The sequence below is a fragment of the Coregonus clupeaformis genome, chromosome 7 (assembly GCF_020615455.1).
Source record: "Coregonus clupeaformis isolate EN_2021a chromosome 7, ASM2061545v1, whole genome shotgun sequence".
In the NCBI taxonomy this organism is placed as follows: Eukaryota; Metazoa; Chordata; class Actinopteri; order Salmoniformes; family Salmonidae; genus Coregonus; species Coregonus clupeaformis.
The window spans coordinates 64408126-64425739 of record NC_059198.1 but is presented as its reverse complement, the minus strand read 5'-3'; the positions used below and the strand labels follow the sequence as shown (position 1 = coordinate 64425739).

At 38.5% G+C, this 17614-nt stretch overlaps 1 protein-coding gene across 2 annotated transcripts; it reads left to right on the top strand.

The window, feature by feature from the left end:
- Positions 1–121: 121 nt before the first annotated feature.
- Positions 122–17585, top strand: LOC121569998 (methyltransferase-like 26 B). 2 transcript variants are annotated; one of them, XM_041881427.2, is made up of 7 exons: positions 122–327; positions 566–768; positions 4268–4430; positions 14447–14506; positions 14985–15052; positions 15207–15285; positions 15685–17585. In XM_041881427.2, exons 2-7 carry the CDS (start codon positions 569–571, stop codon positions 15700–15702), a joined length of 588 nt encoding a protein of 195 aa, XP_041737361.1. In that variant the 5' UTR covers positions 122–327; positions 566–568; the 3' UTR covers positions 15703–17585. The 2 variants fall into 2 exon arrangements, with proteins under 2 accessions (XP_041737361.1, XP_041737360.1); XM_041881426.2 differs by lacking the exon at positions 15685–17585 and adding an exon at positions 15517–15656.
- Positions 17586–17614: the final 29 nt, after the last annotated feature.

The window sequence follows — 17614 nt, the reverse complement described above, 5'->3', positions numbered from 1 at the left end:
AATGCATTGCGCCACACACGCGTTGTAGTTGGACTACATAACTTTATTAACAAAGGAGCTTTTGTCAATTTCTCTCTCTCTGTGTGTGTGTGTGTGTGTCGGTCTGTTCTTTTCCCCGAGTGCTCAAAGTTATGGCCTTCTGTCTAGAAAGATCTCCCATTTTGGGGAGGAGTGTTGTTCACTAGTGCTTTCCGAATCCTCTTAACCAGGTAATCTCATAACCCATCTGCCGTATAGGCTATCGGCTATTACCCATCAGCCACCTCCCAGTCCCAGCCTACACCAATATGTCATGTCTTTAGCCTCTTCAGAGCAGCTAAAGAAAAGGTGAGTGTCAAACAGTACTATTTACACCATAACAACAGCTGTATAATGATGATATACATTAGTCCGTAATTGTTGTAGGTTCTCTCTCTCCCTTCCTCTTCACTCGTGTAGCACATATTGGACTGTGTGGGTTGATAAGTCTATGCATTATAACATCTCTCTCCATCATCCCCCCTCTATCTGTTCCCTCTCTCTCCATCTCCCCCCTCTATCTGTCTGTCTCCCCCCCCCCCCCCAGACCATGCTAATCTCTCCTCTAGCAGACAGGAACCAGAAGGAGTTGTGTTCAGTGTTGAGTGATGTGTTGGAGGAGCAGTCTCACAGGGAACTGTTTGCCTTAGAGCTTGGCTCTGGCACCGGACAGCATGTGGTCAACTTCGCCATGGCCATGCCCTTCATCACCTGGCAACCGTCAGACATCAAAGAGGAGTCCCGTGACAGGTGGGGCCTGCTAGGACCAAATATAGTATATATACAGTGGGGGAAAAAAGTATTTAGTCAGCCACCAATTGTGCAAGTTCTCCCACTTAAAAAGATGAGAGAGGCCTGTAATTTTCATCATAGGTACACGTAAACTATGACAGACAAATTGAGAAAATCACATTGTAGGATTTTTAATGAATTTATTTGCAAATTATGGTGGAAAATAAGTATTTGGTCACCTACAAACAAGCAAGATTTCTGGCTCTCACAGACCTGTAACTTCTTCTTTAAGAGGCTCCTCTGTCCTCCACTCGTTACCTGTATTAATGGCACCTGTTTGAACTTGTTATCAGTATAAAAGACACCTGTCCACAACCTCAAACAGTCACACTCCAAACTCCACTATGGCCAAGACCAAAGAGCTGTCAAAGGACACCAGAAACAAAATTGTAGACCTGCACCAGGCTGGGAAGACTGAATCTGCAATAGATAAGCAGCTTGGTTTGAAGAAATCAACTGTGGGAGCAATTATTAGGAAATGGAAGACATACAAGACCACTGATAATCTCCCTCGATCTGGGGCTCCACGCAAGATCTCACCCCGTGGGGTCAAAATGATCACAAGAACGGTGAGCAAAAATCCCAGAACCACACGGGGGGACCTAGTGAATGACCGGCAGAGAGCTGGGACCAAAGTAACAAAGCCTACCATCAGTAACACACTACGCCGCCAGGGACTCAAATCCTGCAGTGCCAGACGTGTCCACCTGCTTAAGCCAGTACATGTTCAGGCCCGTCTGAAGTTTGCTAGAGTGCATTTGGATGATCCAGAAGAGGATTGGGAGAATGTCATATGGTCAGATGAAACCAAAATAGAACTTTTTGGTAAAAACTCAACTCAGTCGTGTTTGGAGGACAAAGAATGCTGAGTTGCATCCAAAGAACACCATACCTACTGTGAAGCATGGGGGTGGAAACATCATGCTTTGGGGCTGTTTTTCTGCAAAGGGACCAGGACGACTGATCCGTGTAAAGGAAAGAATGAATGGGGCCATGTATCGTGAGATTTTGAGTGAAAACCTCCTTCCATCAGCAAGGGCATTGAAGATGAAACGTGGCTGGGTCTTTCAGCATGACAATGATCCCAAAAACACCGCCCGGGCAACGAAGGAGTGGCTTCGTAAGAAGCATTTCAAGGTCCTGGAGTGGCCTAGCCAGTCTCCAGATCTCAACCCCATATAAAATCTTTGGAGGGAGTTGAAAGTCCGTGTTGCCCAGTGACAGCCCCAAAACATCACTGCTCTAGAGGAGATCTGCATGGAGGAATGGGCCAAAATACCAGCAACAGTGTGTGAAAACCTTGTGAAGACTTACAGAAAACGTTTGACCTGTGTCATTGCCAACAAAGTGTATATAACAAAGTATTGAGAAACTTTTGTTATTGACCAAATACTTATTTTCCACCATAATTTGCAAATCAATTCATAAAAAATCCTACAATGTGATTTTCTGGATTTTTTTTCTCATTTTGTTTGTCATAGTTGACGTGTACCTATGATGGAAATTACAGGCCTCTCTCATCTTTTTAAGTGGGAGAACTTGTACAATTGGCGGCTGACTAAATACTTTTTTCCCCCACTGTATATACACTGCTCAAAAAAATAAAGGGAACACTAAAATAACACATCCTAGATCTGAATGAATGAAATAATCTTATTAAATACTTTTTTCTTTACATAGTTGAATGTGCTGACAACAAAATCACACAACAATTATCAATGGAAATCAAATTTATCAACCCATGGAGGTCTGGATTTGGAGTCACCCTCAAAATTAAAGTGGAAAACCACACTACAGGCTGATCCAACTTTGATGTAATGTCCTTAAACAAGTCAAAATGAGGCTCAGTAGTGTGTGTGGCCTCCACGTGCCTGTATGACCTCCCTACAACGCCTGGGCATGCTCCTGATGAGGTGGCGGATGGTCTCCTGAGGGATCTCCTCCCAGACCTGGACTAAAGCATTCGCCAACTCCTGGACAGTCTGTGGTGCAACGTGGCGTTGGTGGATGGAGCGAGACATGATGTTCCAGATGTGCTCAATTGGATTCAGGTCTGGGGAACGGGCGGGCCAGTCCATAGCATCAATGCCTTCCTCTTGCAGGAACTGCTGACACACTCCAGCCACATGAGGTCTAGCATTGTCTTGCATTAGGAGGAACCCAGGGTCAACCGCACCAGCATATGGTCTCACAAGGGGTCTGAGGATCTCATCTCGGTACCTAATGGCAGTCAGGCTACCTCTGGCGAGCACATGGAGGGCTGTGCGGCCCCCCAAAGAAATGCCACCCCACACCATGACTGACCCACCGCCAAACCGGTCATGCTGGAGGATGTTGCAGGCGGCAGAACGTTCTCCACGGCGTCTCCAGACTCTGTCACGTCTGTCACATGTGCTCAGTGTGAACCTGCTTTCATCTGTGAAGAGCACAGGGCGCCAGTGGCGAATTTGCCAATCTTGGTGTTCTCTGGCAAATGCCAAACGTCCTGCACGGTGTTGGGCTGTAAGCACAACCCCCACCTGTGGACGTCGGGCCCTCATACCACCCTCATGGAGTCTGTTTCCTGACCGTTTGAGCAGACACATGCACATTTGTGGCCTGCTGGAGGTCATTTTGCAGGGCTCTGGCAGTGCTCCTCCTGCTCCTCCTTGCACAAAGGCGGAGGTAGCGGTCCTGCTGCTGGGTTGTTGCCCTCCTACGGCCTCCTCCACGTCTCCTGATGTACTGGCCTGTCTCCTGGTAGCGCCTCCATGCTCTGGACACTACGCTGACAGACACAGCAAACCTTCTTGCCACAGCTCGCATTGATGTGCCATCCTGGATGAGCTGCACTACCTGAGCCACTTGTGTGGGTTGTAGACTCCGTCTCATGCTACCACTAGAGTGAAAGCACCGCCAGCATTCAAAAGTGACCAAAACATCAGCCAGGAAGCATAGGAACTGAGAAGTGGTCTGTGGTCACCACCTGCAAAACCAGTCCTTTATTGGGGGTGTCTTGCTAATTGCCTATAATTTCCACCTGTTGTCTATTCCATTTGCACAACGGCATGTGAAATTTATTGTCAATCAGTGTTGCTTCCTAAGTGGACAGTTTGATTTCACAGAAGTGTGATTGACTTGGAGTTACATTGTGTTGTTTATGAAGGTAGATACTAGAACTATACATTACTCTGGTTATCTCTGATTCTATATAAAAGTTGGTTGTTGCCACATGCTTTCTTATAAGCATTTCTCATATCCATATTATATCCCAACGCACTAAATAGGCTCACATTGTAATTACATTTTCTATAAGGTAATTACAATGTAATAATAATGCTATTTTCTGACCGTGAGCGTTTATTATTATCAAGACATATGATGTCATATTTTGCATAGCTGCACTTGTTCATACATTTCATACTATCTATGGAAAATATGGAGTTAAGGCTCAAGTGGGTGTGATGTTATTTTGCAGTATCAGATCCTACATAGTGGCAACCAAAGTGAAGTCTGTGCTGCAGCCTGTGCACCTGGACGTCAGCGAACCCTGGGAGAAGTGGGCGGGCCTTCCACACAGCGCCTGTGATGTCATCGTGGCCATCAACCTGCTTCAGTACAGCTCCTTCAAAACTGTAGAGGTAGGCCTTTACATGTCATGTTTACGTATTATATTTGTCTGTGAAGTTTTATGAATGCATGAGTGAAGATGCGTCATAGTAACTTATAGCCTGTGTGAAATGTCAGTATAGTAACTTATAGTCTGTGTGAAGTGTTAATATAGTAACTTATAGTCTGCGTGAAGTGTTAATATAGTAACTTATAGTCTGTGTGAAGTGTTAATATAGTAACTTATAGTCTGTGTGAAGTGTTAATATAGTAACTTAGTCTGTATGAAGTGTTAATATAGTAACTTATAGTCTGTGTGAAGTGTTAATATAGTAACTTATAGTCTGTGTGAAGTGTTAATATAGTAACTTATAGTCTGTGTGAAGTGTCAGTATAGTAACTTTTAGCCTGTGTGAAGTGTCAGTATAGTAACGTATAGTCTGTGTGAAATGTTAGTATAGTAACTTATAGCCTGTGTGAAGTGTCAGTATAGTAACTTATAGCCTGTGTGAAGTGTCAATATAGTAACTCATAGCCTGTGTGAAGAGTCAGTATAGTAACTTATAGTCTGTGTGAAGTGTTAATATAGTAACTTATAGTCTGTGTGAAGTGTTAATATAGTAACTTATAGTCTGTGTGAAGTGTTAATATAGTAACTTATAGTCTGTGTGAAGTGTTAATATAGTAACTTATAGTCTGTGTGAAGTGTTAATATAGTAACTTATAGTCTGTGTGAAGTGTTAATATAGTAACTTATAGTCTGTGTGAAGTGTTAATATAGTAACTTATAGTCTGTGTGAAGTGTTAATATAGTAACTTATAGTCTGTGTGAAGTGTTAATATAGTAACTTATAGTCTGTGTGAAGTGTTAATATAGTAACTTATAGTCTGTGTGAAGTGTTAATATAGTAACTTATAGTCTGTGTGAAGTGTTAATATAGTAACTTATAGTCTGTGTGAAGTGTTAATATAGTAACTTATAGTCTGTGTGAAGTGTTAATATAGTAACTTATAGTCTGTGAAGTGTTAATATAGTAACTTATAGTCTGTGTGAAGTGTTAATATAGTAACTTATAGTCTGTGTGAAGTGTCAGTATAGTAACTTTTAGCCTGTGTGAAGTGTCAGTATAGTAACGTATAGTCTGTGTGAAGTGTTAGTATAGTAACTTATAGCCTGTGTGAAGTGTCAGTATAGTAACTTATAGCCTGTGTGAAGTGTCAATATAGTAACTCATAGCCTGTGTGAAGAGTCAGTATAGTAACTTATAGTCTGTGTGAAGTGTTAATATAGTAACTTATAGTCTGTGTGAAGTGTTAATATAATAAATTAGTCTGTGTGAAGTGTTAATATAGTAACTTATAGTCTGTATGAAGTGTTATTATAGTCTGTGTGAAGTGTTAATATAGTAACTTATAGTCTGTGTGAAGTGTTAGTATAGTAACTTATAGACTGTGTGAAGTGTCAGTATAGTAACTTATAGTCTGTGTGAAGTGTCAGTATAGTAACTTATAGCCTGTGTGAAGTGTCAGTATAGTAACTCATAGCCTGTGTGAAGTGTCAGTATAGTAACTTATAGCCTGTGTGAAGATGTGTCAAGATAGTAACTTATAGCCTGTGTGAAGTGTTAATATAGTAACTTATAGCCTTTGTGAAGTGTCAGTATAGTAACGTATAGCCTCTGTGAAGTGTCAGTATAGTAACTTATAGCCTGTGTGAAGTGTCAGTATAGTAACTTATAGCCTGTGTGAAGTGTCAGTATAGTAACTCATAGCCTGTGTGAAGTGTCAATATAGTAACTTATAGCCTGTGTGAAGTGTTAGTATAGTAACTTATAGCCTGTGTGAAGTGTCAGTATAGTAACTTATAGCCTGTGTGAAGTGTCAGTATAGTAACTCATAGCCTGTGTGAAGTGTCAATATAGTAACTTATAGCCTGTGTGAAGTGTCAGTATAGTAACTCATAGTCTGTGTGAAGTGTTAATATAGTACCTTATAGTCTGTGTGAAGTGTCAATATAGTAACGTATAGCCTGTGTGAAGTGTTAGTATAGTAACTTGTAGTCTGTGTGAAGTGTTAGTATAGTAACTTATAGTATATGTGAAGTGTCAGTATAGTAACTTATAGTCTGTGTGAAGTGTTAATATAGTAACTTATAGCCTTTGTGAAGTGTCAGTATAGTAACGTATAGCCTCTGTGAAGTGTCAGTATAGTAACTTATAGCCTGTGTGAAGTGTCAGTATAGTAACTTATTGTCTGTGTGAAGTGTCAATATAGTAACTTATAGTCTGTGTGAAGTATCAGTATAGTAACTTATAGTCTGTGTGAAGTGTTAATATAGTAACTTATAGTCTGTGTGAAGTGTCAATATAGTGACTTATAGTCTTTGTGAAGTGTTAGTATAATAATTTATAGCCTGTGAAATGTTAGTATAGTAACTTATAGCCTGTGTGAAGTGTCAGTATAGTAACGTATAGCCTGTGTGAAGTGTCAGTATAGTAACTTATAGCCTGTGTGAAGATGTGTCAATATAGTAACTTATAGCCTGTGTGAAGTGTTAATATAGTACCTTATAGTCTGTGTGAAGTGTCAGTATAGTAACTCATAGCCTGTGTGAAGTGTCAATATAGTAACTTATAGCCTGTGTGAAGTGTTAGTATAGTAACTTATAGCCTGTGTGAAGTGTCAGTATAGTAACTTATAGTCTGTGTGAAGTGTCAGTATAGTAACTCATAGCCTGTGTGAAGTGTCAATATAGTAACTTATAGCCTGTGTGAAGTGTCAGTATAGTAACTTATAGTCTGTGTGAAGTGTCAGTATAGTAACTTATAGTATGTGTGAAGTATTAGTATAGTAACTTATAGTGTGTGTGAAGTGTTAATATAGTAACTCATAGCCTGTGTGAAGTGTCAATATAGTAACTTATAGCCTGTGTGAAGTGTCAGTATAGTAACTTATAGTCTGTGTGAAGTGTCAATATAGTAACTTATAGCCTGTGTGAAGTGTCAGTATAGTAACTCATAGCCTGTGTGAAGTGTCAGTATAGTAACTTATAGTATGTGTGAAGTGTTAGTATAGTAACTTATAGTCTGTGTGAAGTGTCAGTATAGTAACTCATAGCCTGTGTGAAGTGTCAATATAGTAACTTATAGCCTGTGTGAAGTGTCAGTATAGTAACTTATAGTCTGTGTGAAGTGTCAATATAGTAACTTATAGCCTGTGTGAAGTGTTAGTATAGTAACTTATAGTGTGTGTGAAGTGTTAATATAGTAACTTATAGAAGTGTGTGAAATGTCAGTATATTAACACATAGTCTGTGTGAAGTGTCAATATAGTAACTCATAGTCTGTGTTAAGTGTTAATATAGTACCTTATAGTCTGTGTGAAGTGTCAATATAGTAACTTATAGCCTGTGTGAAATGTTACTATAGTAACTTATAGTCTGTGTGGAGTGTCAATATAGTAACTCATAGCCTGTGTGAAGTGTCAATATAGTAACTTATAGCCTGTGTGAAGTGTCAGTATAGTAACTTATAGCCTGTGTGAAGTATCGGTATAGTAACTTATAGTCTGTGTGAAGTGTTAGTATAGTAACTTATAGTCTGTGTGAATTGTTAGTATAGTAACTTATAGTCTGTGTGAAGTGTCAGTATAGTAACTCATAGTCTGTGTGAAGTGTTAATATAGTACCTTATAGTCTGTGTGAAGTGTCAATATAGTAACTTATAGCCTGTGTGAAATGTTAGTATAGTAACTTAGTCTGTGTGGAGTGTCAATATAGTAACTCATAGCCTGTGTGAAGTGTTAGTATAGTACCTTATCGTCTGTGTGAAATGTTAATATAGTAACTTATATTCTGTGTGAAGTGTCAATATAGTAACTCATAGTCTGTGTGAAGTGTTAATATATTACCTTATAGTCTGTGTGAAGTGTCAATATAGTAACTTATAGCCTGTGTGAAGTGTCAGTATAGTAACTTATAGCCTGTGTGAAGTGTCGGTATAGTAACTTATAGTCTGTGTTAAGTGTTAATATAGTAACTTATAGCCTGTGTGAAGTGTCAGTATAGTAACACAAAGTCTGTGTGAAGTGTCAATATAGTAACTCATAGTCTGTGTGAAGTGTTAATATAGTAACTCATAGCCTGTGTGAAGTGTTAGTATAGTAACTTATAGTCTGTGTGAAGTGTTACTATAGTAACTTATAGTCTGTGTGAAGTGTTAATATAGTAACTCATAGCCTGTGTGAAGTATTAGTATAGTAATTTATAGTCTGTGTGAAGTGTTAGTATAGTAACTTATAGTCTGTGTGAAGTGTCAGTATAGTAATTTATAGCCTGTGTGAAGTGTTAGTATAGTAACTTATATTATGTGTGAAGTGTTAGTATAGTAACGTATATCCTGTGTGAAGTGTTAATATAGTACCTTATAGTCTGTGTGAAGTGTCAGTATAGTAACTCAGCCTGTGTGAAATGTCAATATAGTAACTTATAGCCTGTGTGAAGTGTTAGTATAGTAACTTATAGCCTGTGCGAAGTGTCAATATAGTAACTCATAGCCTGTGTGAAGAGTCAGTATAGTAACTTATAGTCTGTGTGAAGTGTTAATATAGTAACTTATAGTCTGTGTGAAGTGTTAATATAATAAATTAGTCTGTGTGAAGTGTTAATATAGTAACTTATAGTCTGTATGAAGTGTTATTATAGTCTGTGTGAAGTGTTAATATAGTAACTTATAGTCTGTGTGAAGTGTTAGTATAGTAACTTATAGACTGTGTGAAGTGTCAGTATAGTAACTTATAGTCTGTGTGAAGTGTCAGTATAGTAACTTATAGCCTGTGTGAAGTGTCAGTATAGTAACTCATAGCCTGTGTGAAGTGTCAGTATAGTAACTTATAGCCTGTGTGAAGATGTGTCAAGATAGTAACTTATAGCCTGTGTGAAGTGTTAATATAGTAACTTATAGCCTTTGTGAAGTGTCAGTATAGTAACGTATAGCCTCTGTGAAGTGTCAGTATAGTAACTTATAGCCTGTGTGAAGTGTCAGTATAGTAACTTATAGCCTGTGTGAAGTGTCAGTATAGTAACTCATAGCCTGTGTGAAGTGTCAATACAGTAACTTATAGCCTGTGTGAAGTGTTAGTATAGTAACTTATAGCCTGTGTGAAGTGTCAGTATAGTAACTTATAGCCTGTGTGAAGTGTCAGTATAGTAACTCATAGCCTGTGTGAAGTGTCAATATAGTAACTTATAGCCTGTGTGAAGTGTCAGTATAGTAACTCATAGTCTGTGTGAAGTGTTAATATAGTACCTTATAGTCTGTGTGAAGTGTCAATATAGTAACGTATAGCCTGTGTGAAGTGTTAGTATAGTAACTTGTAGTCTGTGTGAAGTGTTAGTATAGTAACTTATAGTATATGTGAAGTGTCAGTATAGTAACTTATAGTCTGTGTGAAGTGTTAATATAGTAACTTATAGCCTTTGTGAAGTGTCAGTATAGTAACGTATAGCCTCTGTGAAGTGTCAGTATAGTAACTTATAGCCTGTGTGAAGTGTCAGTATAGTAACTTATTGTCTGTGTGAAGTGTCAATATAGTAACTTATAGTCTGTGTGAAGTATCAGTATAGTAACTTATAGTCTGTGTGAAGTGTTAATATAGTAACTTATAGTCTGTGTGAAGTGTCAATATAGTGACTTATAGTCTGTGTGAAGTGTTAGTATAATAATTTATAGCCTGTGAAATGTTAGTATAGTAACTTATAGCCTGTGTGAAGTGTCAGTATAGTAACGTATAGCCTGTGTGAAGTGTCAGTATAGTAACTTATAGCCTGTGTGAAGATGTGTCAATATAGTAACTTATAGCCTGTGTGAAGTGTTAATATAGTACCTTATAGTCTGTGTGAAGTGTCAGTATAGTAACTCATAGCCTGTGTGAAGTGTCAATATAGTAACTTATAGCCTGTGTGAAGTGTTAGTATAGTAACTTATAGCCTGTGTGAAGTGTCAGTATAGTAACTTATAGTCTGTGTGAAGTGTCAGTATAGTAACTCATAGCCTGTGTGAAGTGTCAATATAGTAACTTATAGCCTGTGTGAAGTGTCAGTATAGTAACTTATAGTCTGTGTGAAGTGTCAGTATAGTAACTTATAGTATGTGTGAAGTATTAGTATAGTAACTTATAGTGTGTGTGAAGTGTTAATATAGTAACTCATAGCCTGTGTGAAGTGTCAATATAGTAACTTATAGCCTGTGTGAAGTGTCAGTATAGTAACTTATAGTCTGTGTGAAGTGTCAATATAGTAACTTATAGCCTGTGTGAAGTGTCAGTATAGTAACTCATAGCCTGTGTGAAGTGTCAGTATAGTAACTTATAGTATGTGTGAAGTGTTAGTATAGTAACTTATAGTCTGTGTGAAGTGTCAGTATAGTAACTCATAGCCTGTGTGAAGTGTCAATATAGTAACTTATAGCCTGTGTGAAGTGTCAGTATAGTAACTTATAGTCTGTGTGAAGTGTCAATATAGTAACTTATAGCCTGTGTGAAGTGTTAGTATAGTAACTTATAGTGTGTGTGAAGTGTTAATATAGTAACTTATAGAAGTGTGTGAAATGTCAGTATATTAACACATAGTCTGTGTGAAGTGTCAATATAGTAACTCATAGTCTGTGTTAAGTGTTAATATAGTACCTTATAGTCTGTGTGAAGTGTCAATATAGTAACTTATAGCCTGTGTGAAATGTTAGTATAGTAACTTATAGTCTGTGTGGAGTGTCAATATAGTAACTCATAGCCTGTGTGAAGTGTCAATATAGTAACTTATAGCCTGTGTGAAGTGTCAGTATAGTAACTTATAGCCTGTGTGAAGTGTCGGTATAGTAACTTATAGTCTGTGTGAAGTGTTAGTATAGTAACTTATAGTCTGTGTGAATTGTTAGTATAGTAACTTATAGTCTGTGTGAAGTGTCAGTATAGTAACTCATAGTCTGTGTGAAGTGTTAATATAGTACCTTATAGTCTGTGTGAAGTGTCAATATAGTAACTTATAGCCTGTGTGAAATGTTAGTATAGTAACTTAGTCTGTGTGGAGTGTCAATATAGTAACTCATAGCCTGTGTGAAGTGTTAGTATAGTACCTTATCGTCTGTGTGAAATGTTAATATAGTAACTTATATTCTGTGTGAAGTGTCAATATAGTAACTCATAGTCTGTGTGAAGTGTTAATATATTACCTTATAGTCTGTGTGAAGTGTCAATATAGTAACTTATAGCCTGTGTGAAGTGTCAGTATAGTAACTTATAGCCTGTGTGAAGTGTCGGTATAGTAACTTATAGTCTGTGTTAAGTGTTAATATAGTAACTTATAGCCTGTGTGAAGTGTCAGTATAGTAACACAAAGTCTGTGTGAAGTGTCAATATAGTAACTCATAGTCTGTGTGAAGTGTTAATATAGTAACTCATAGCCTGTGTGAAGTGTTAGTATAGTAACTTATAGTCTGTGTGAAGTGTTACTATAGTAACTTATAGTCTGTGTGAAGTGTTAATATAGTAACTCATAGCCTGTGTGAAGTATTAGTATAGTAATTTATAGTCTGTGTGAAGTGTTAGTATAGTAACTTATAGTCTGTGTGAAGTGTCAGTATAGTAATTTATAGCCTGTGTGAAGTGTTAGTATAGTAACTTATATTATGTGTGAAGTGTTAGTATAGTAACGTATATCCTGTGTGAAGTGTTAATATAGTACCTTATAGTCTGTGTGAAGTGTCAGTATAGTAACTCAGCCTGTGTGAAATGTCAATATAGTAACTTATAGCCTGTGTGAAGTGTTAGTATAGTAACTTATAGCCTGTGCGAAGTGTCAATATAGTAACTTATAGCCTGTGTGAAGTGTCAGTATAGCAACTTATAGTCTGTGTGAAGTGTTAATATAGTGACTTATAGTCTGTGTGAAGTGTTAGTATAATAATTTATAGCCTGTGAAGTGTCAGTATAGTAACTTATAGCCTGTGTGAAGTGTCGGTATAGTAACTTATAGCCTGTGTGAAGTGTCAGTATAGCAACTTATAGCCTGTGTGAAGTGTCAGTATAGTAACACAAAGTCTGTGTGAAGTGTCAATATAGTAACTTATAGCCTGTGTGAAGTGTTAGTATAGTAACTTATAGTCTGTGTGAAGTGTTAGTATAGTAACTTATAGCCTGTGTGAAGTGTCAGTATAGTAACTTATAGCCTGTGTGATGTGTCAGTATAGTAACTTATAGCCTGTGTGAATATGTGTCAATATAGTAACTTATAGCCTGTGTGAAGTGTTATATAGTAACTTATAGCCTTTGTGAAGTGTCAGTATAGTAACTTATAGCCTGTGTGAAGTGTCAGTATAGTAACTTATAGTCTGTGTGAAGTGTTAATATAGTACCTTATAGTCTGTGTGAAGTGTCAGTATAGTAACTCATAGCCTGTGTGAAGTGTCAATATAGTAACTTATAGCCTGTGTGAAGTGTTAGTATAGTAACTTATACCCTGTGTGAAGTGTCAGTATAGTAACTTATAGCCTGTGTGAAGTGTCAGTATAGTAACTCATAGCCTGTGTGAAGTGTCAATATAGTAACTCATAGTCTGTGTGAAGTGTCAATATAGTATCTCATAGTCTGTGTGAAGTGTTAATATAGTAACTCATAGCCTGTGTGAAGTGTTAGTATAGTAACTTATAGTCTGTGTGAAGTGTTAGTATAGTAACTTATAGTCTGTGTGAAGTGTCAGTATAGTAACTCATAGTCTGTGTGAAGTGTTAATATAGTACCTTATAGTCTGTGTGAAGTGTCAATATAGTAACTCATAGCCTGTTTGAAGTGTTAGTATAGTAACTTATAGTATGTGTGAAGTGTCAATATAGTAACTCATAGCCTGTGTGAAGTGTTAGTATAGTAACTTATAGTCTGTGTGAAGTGTTAGTATAGTAACTTATAGCCTGTGTGAAGTGTCAGTATAGTAACTTATAGTCTTAGTGAAGTGTCAGTATAGTAACTTATAACCTGTGTGAAATGTTAGTATAGTAACTTATAGTCTGTGTGAAGTGTTAGTATAGTAACTTAGTCTGTGTGAAGTGTCAGTATAGTAACTCAGTCTGTGTGAAGTGTTAATATAGTACCTTATAGTCTGTGTGAAGTGTCAATATAGTAATTTATAGCCTGTGTGAAGTGTTAGTATAGTAACTTATGTTATGTGTGAAGTGTTAGTATAGTAACGTATATCCTGTGTGAAGTGTCAGTATAGTAACTTATAGCCTGTGTGAAGTGTCAGTATAGTAACTTATAGTCTGTGTGAAGTGTCAGTATAGTAACTCAGCCTGTGTGAAGTGTCAATATAGTAATTTATAGCCTGTGTGAAGTGTTAGTATAGTAACTTATAGCCTGTGCGAAGTGTCAATATAGTAACTTATAGCCTGTGTGAAGTGTCAGTATAGTAACTTATAGTCTGTGTGAAGTGTTAATATAGTAACTTATAGTATGTGTGAAGTGTCAATATAGTAACTTATAGTCTGTGTGAAGTGTTAGTATAATAATTTATAGCCTGTGTGAAGTGTCAGTATAGTAACTTATAGCCTGTGTGAAGTGTCAGTATAGTAACTTAGTCTGTGTGAAGTGTTAGTATAGTAACTTATAGTCTGTGTGAAGTGTCAATATAGTAACACATAGTCTGTGTGAAGTGTCAATATAGTAACTCATAGTCTGTGTGAAGTGTTAGTATAGTAACTTATATTCTGTATGAAATGTTAGTATAGTAACGTATAGTCTTTGTAAAGTGTCAATATAGTAACTTATAGTCTGTGTGAAGTGTTACTATAATAACACTTCACACAGGCTTTAAGTTACTATAATAACACTTCACACAGGCTATAAGTTACTATATTAACTTATAGCCTGTGTGAAGTGTCAGTATAGTAACTTATAGCCTGTGTGAAGTGTCAGTATAGTAACTTATAGTCTGTGTGAAGTGTCAGTATAGTAACTTATAGCCTGTGTGAAGTGACAGTCTGTGTTCTGTTTTGATTCCCAGGGCCTAGTCAAAGGATCAGGACAGATCCTCAGACAAAATGGTATCTTGATCACACATGGGGTAGGTATCATGGATGGAGAGGGGGGAAGAGATAGAGGAGAGAGAGAGGGGGGAGAAAGAGGAGAGAGAGAGAGGGAGAAAGAGGAGAGAGAGGGGTGAGAGGGGGAGAGAGAGGGTGGAGAAAGAGGAGAGAGAGAGAGAGAGGGGGAGAAAGAGGAGAGAGAGAGAGGGGGAGAAAGAGGAGAGAGAGAGGGGGAGAAAGAGGAGAAAGAGGAGAAAGAGAGAGGGGGGAGAAAGAGGAGAGAGGGGGGAGAAAGAGGAGAGAGGGGGGAGAAAGAGGAGAGAGGGGGGAGAAAGAGGAGAGAGAGGGGGGAGAAATAGGAGAGAGAGGGGGGAGAGAGAGGGGGAGAAAGAGAGAGAGAGAGGGGGGAGAGGAGAGAGGGGGGAGAAAGAGGAGAGAGAGAAATAAAGAGGACATTGATACATTTGTTTTTAAAGTGTTTTTTTTAACATCAGACACCTCTCTCTCTCTCCCCAGCCCTATGCCATCAACGGCACAATCACCCCCAGCTGTATGCAGGACTTGGACCAGGAACTACGAGAGATGTGAGTTATTACATCATAGAGAGACAGCTTGCCAATGTGGCGCTTTTACTCATGTTACTTATACCCATTAGTTCACTCAAGGTAAGTGTCATATCCTTCAATCCAAACTGAAACACTGTTTTACCATCTAAGTTCTGTGCCCGTTCCCCTACAGGAACCCAGAGTGGGGTCTACCGGACATTGACGTTCTGAGACAGCTGGCATTTGGGAACGGGATGCGTATGGAGAGGATGGTGAGCCTCTTTACCAGTCTGCTTGTGTGTATATATAAACTAATGGATCTTTAAGGGTGGACTATACTGTAGACAGAATATGTAACATGGAAGGTATGTCTGCTGCTAACTCAGTCCATCTAAAAGGATGTTTAGGATCAAGTCTTCAGAATATGTAACATAGAAGGTGTCTGCTGCTAGCTCAGTCCTTCTAAAAGGATGTTTAGGATCAAGTCTTCATTTGTTTTCCAGATAGAGATGGAGCAGTACAATAAATGTCTGGTCTTCAGGAAACTTTGACATGGAAGCAGGGCTTCTTCTGCATCTGAACAAACATCCCAATGACCCATATTTGAACATCTATTTCTGTAAATAAAGTATGTTATACATTTTATTTTGCATGTGCCCTTTCATTTTCAGCTCGACAATGGCAACTAACCTGGTCCCAGATCTGTTTCTGCTATATAGCCAACTCCATGACATGACAATGAGTGACAAGGAGTTGGCATGACAACACCAACAGACTGGAACTCCACCTACTTCATGCTCAGATTCCAAATGATAATATGACAGAAACACACAAAGCAGATGGACAATAGAAGAACAAGATATTTATTAAATATAATATTAGAATTACTTTAAAGAAGTCAAACAAAAGATCATTAATGATGAAGTGAAGAAGTTCAAAGATGGCATGGAAGGGGTTACAGAAGAAGCCACTGATTGGGTGTATGTTACATACATGCACCACACATGTTCATCAGATGTCCATATCCTGAAGCACTGACTACCACCACCTCTCCTCTCCCGACCCACAGGGTTTTGAAAGAGACTCAGAAAAGGGTGGACCTCAAAAGTATTTTCCTGATTCCCTCCCTGCGTCCTCTCTCCTCCTCGCCTCCTCAAAACATCAGAAGGAAGCGGGGAAATAATTGGGAGAATAACCAAGGAACGGAATCGAGGAAATAGGATACAAGGAATCGAGGAAATACTTTCGTGATTCAACCCAACACACCAGAAACAATATGGACCCCCCCCCCCACAGATCCGATAACTCCACCTCAGCACCAACAGTTACACACCCACAGGGCTCTGGTCAATAGTTGTGCACTGTATAGGAAAAAGGATGCCATTTAGGACACGCCCACAGTCAGAGGGTCTCTCTACTCTCTCATAGGCTGTGTTTACACACAGGGGTTTTGCAACTAATTGACCAATCAGATCAAATCTTTTGCAAATAATTGGTCTTTTGACCAATCAGATCAGATCTTTTGCCACTAATTGTTCAAAAGATCAGAATGGGTCTGCCTGTGTAAACACAGCCATATAAACCTGACTGCAACCCTCTGGATAACTGCTAGTTAATATTTGGCAATGGAACTACATTTGTAATCGATGTAATCGAAGTTCTATTCACACTAGCGTGACGCAAGGCATTGTGGTTAATGGAGTTGTTGTGAGTGACCCATTATGTCAACAGTTGTGACACAGGACACCTTGAGAGAGTGATGGTGGTAATATATCTGTCTCTGGAGCTGTAGATTGTGGGAATTGTAGTTCCACACTGGATGTAAGTGTTCTATTGTAGTCCCATACTGCTTCCCCCTCAGCCAGTCTGATTCGTGCTAAGATAACTATCAGAAGTGTAAAACCTAATAAAACGCTATTCTTTCTTCCTTGTTCTCCATTATCAACTCAAAAAGCTATCATGAGAAACACTTCAAACTCAATGCAGTCAGTGCACTACCAAGCCTTGCTAACATAAGACGGTCCATCTATACTTTAAAATGAGTTCTGTGTCAGCGGATGTGTGTGTTGGGGGGTAAAATGGGAAAATTACACTGAAATGTAAACTCAGGAGAAGTGGGTTAGTGCATCCATCCATCCATCCCTTCTCTGGTGATAGAACCCTGGAACCTGTTTGAGTGTGCTTTCTGTCCTCCCTCCTTCAGCTCTTTATTCCTTCACTCATCCCCCGCATCTCCATTCACTCCCACTGCTTCTCTCAACCAAGCAGGCAGTATGAAAATATGTTCAATCACCACAGTATGACTTCAGATTAGCTACTGCTGTAACACACGTCTCCCATTTCTTGGAAAATAAGGATTCCAACATGCAAACTAGCTTTTAGAAATATGAGACAAATTATGGTTATGGTCTGGTCTTAGATTCAATTGATTCCTGTCATATTTGATTTGTTACTCTATTACACCACTGACTAGATGAGCTTCAGATATTAGTTTCAGAAGAGAAAGACTCCATACATTATCAGAGAGACAGAGAGAGAGAGAGAGAGAGAGAGACAGACAGACAGAGACATACAGACAGAGAGACAGACAGAGACAGACAG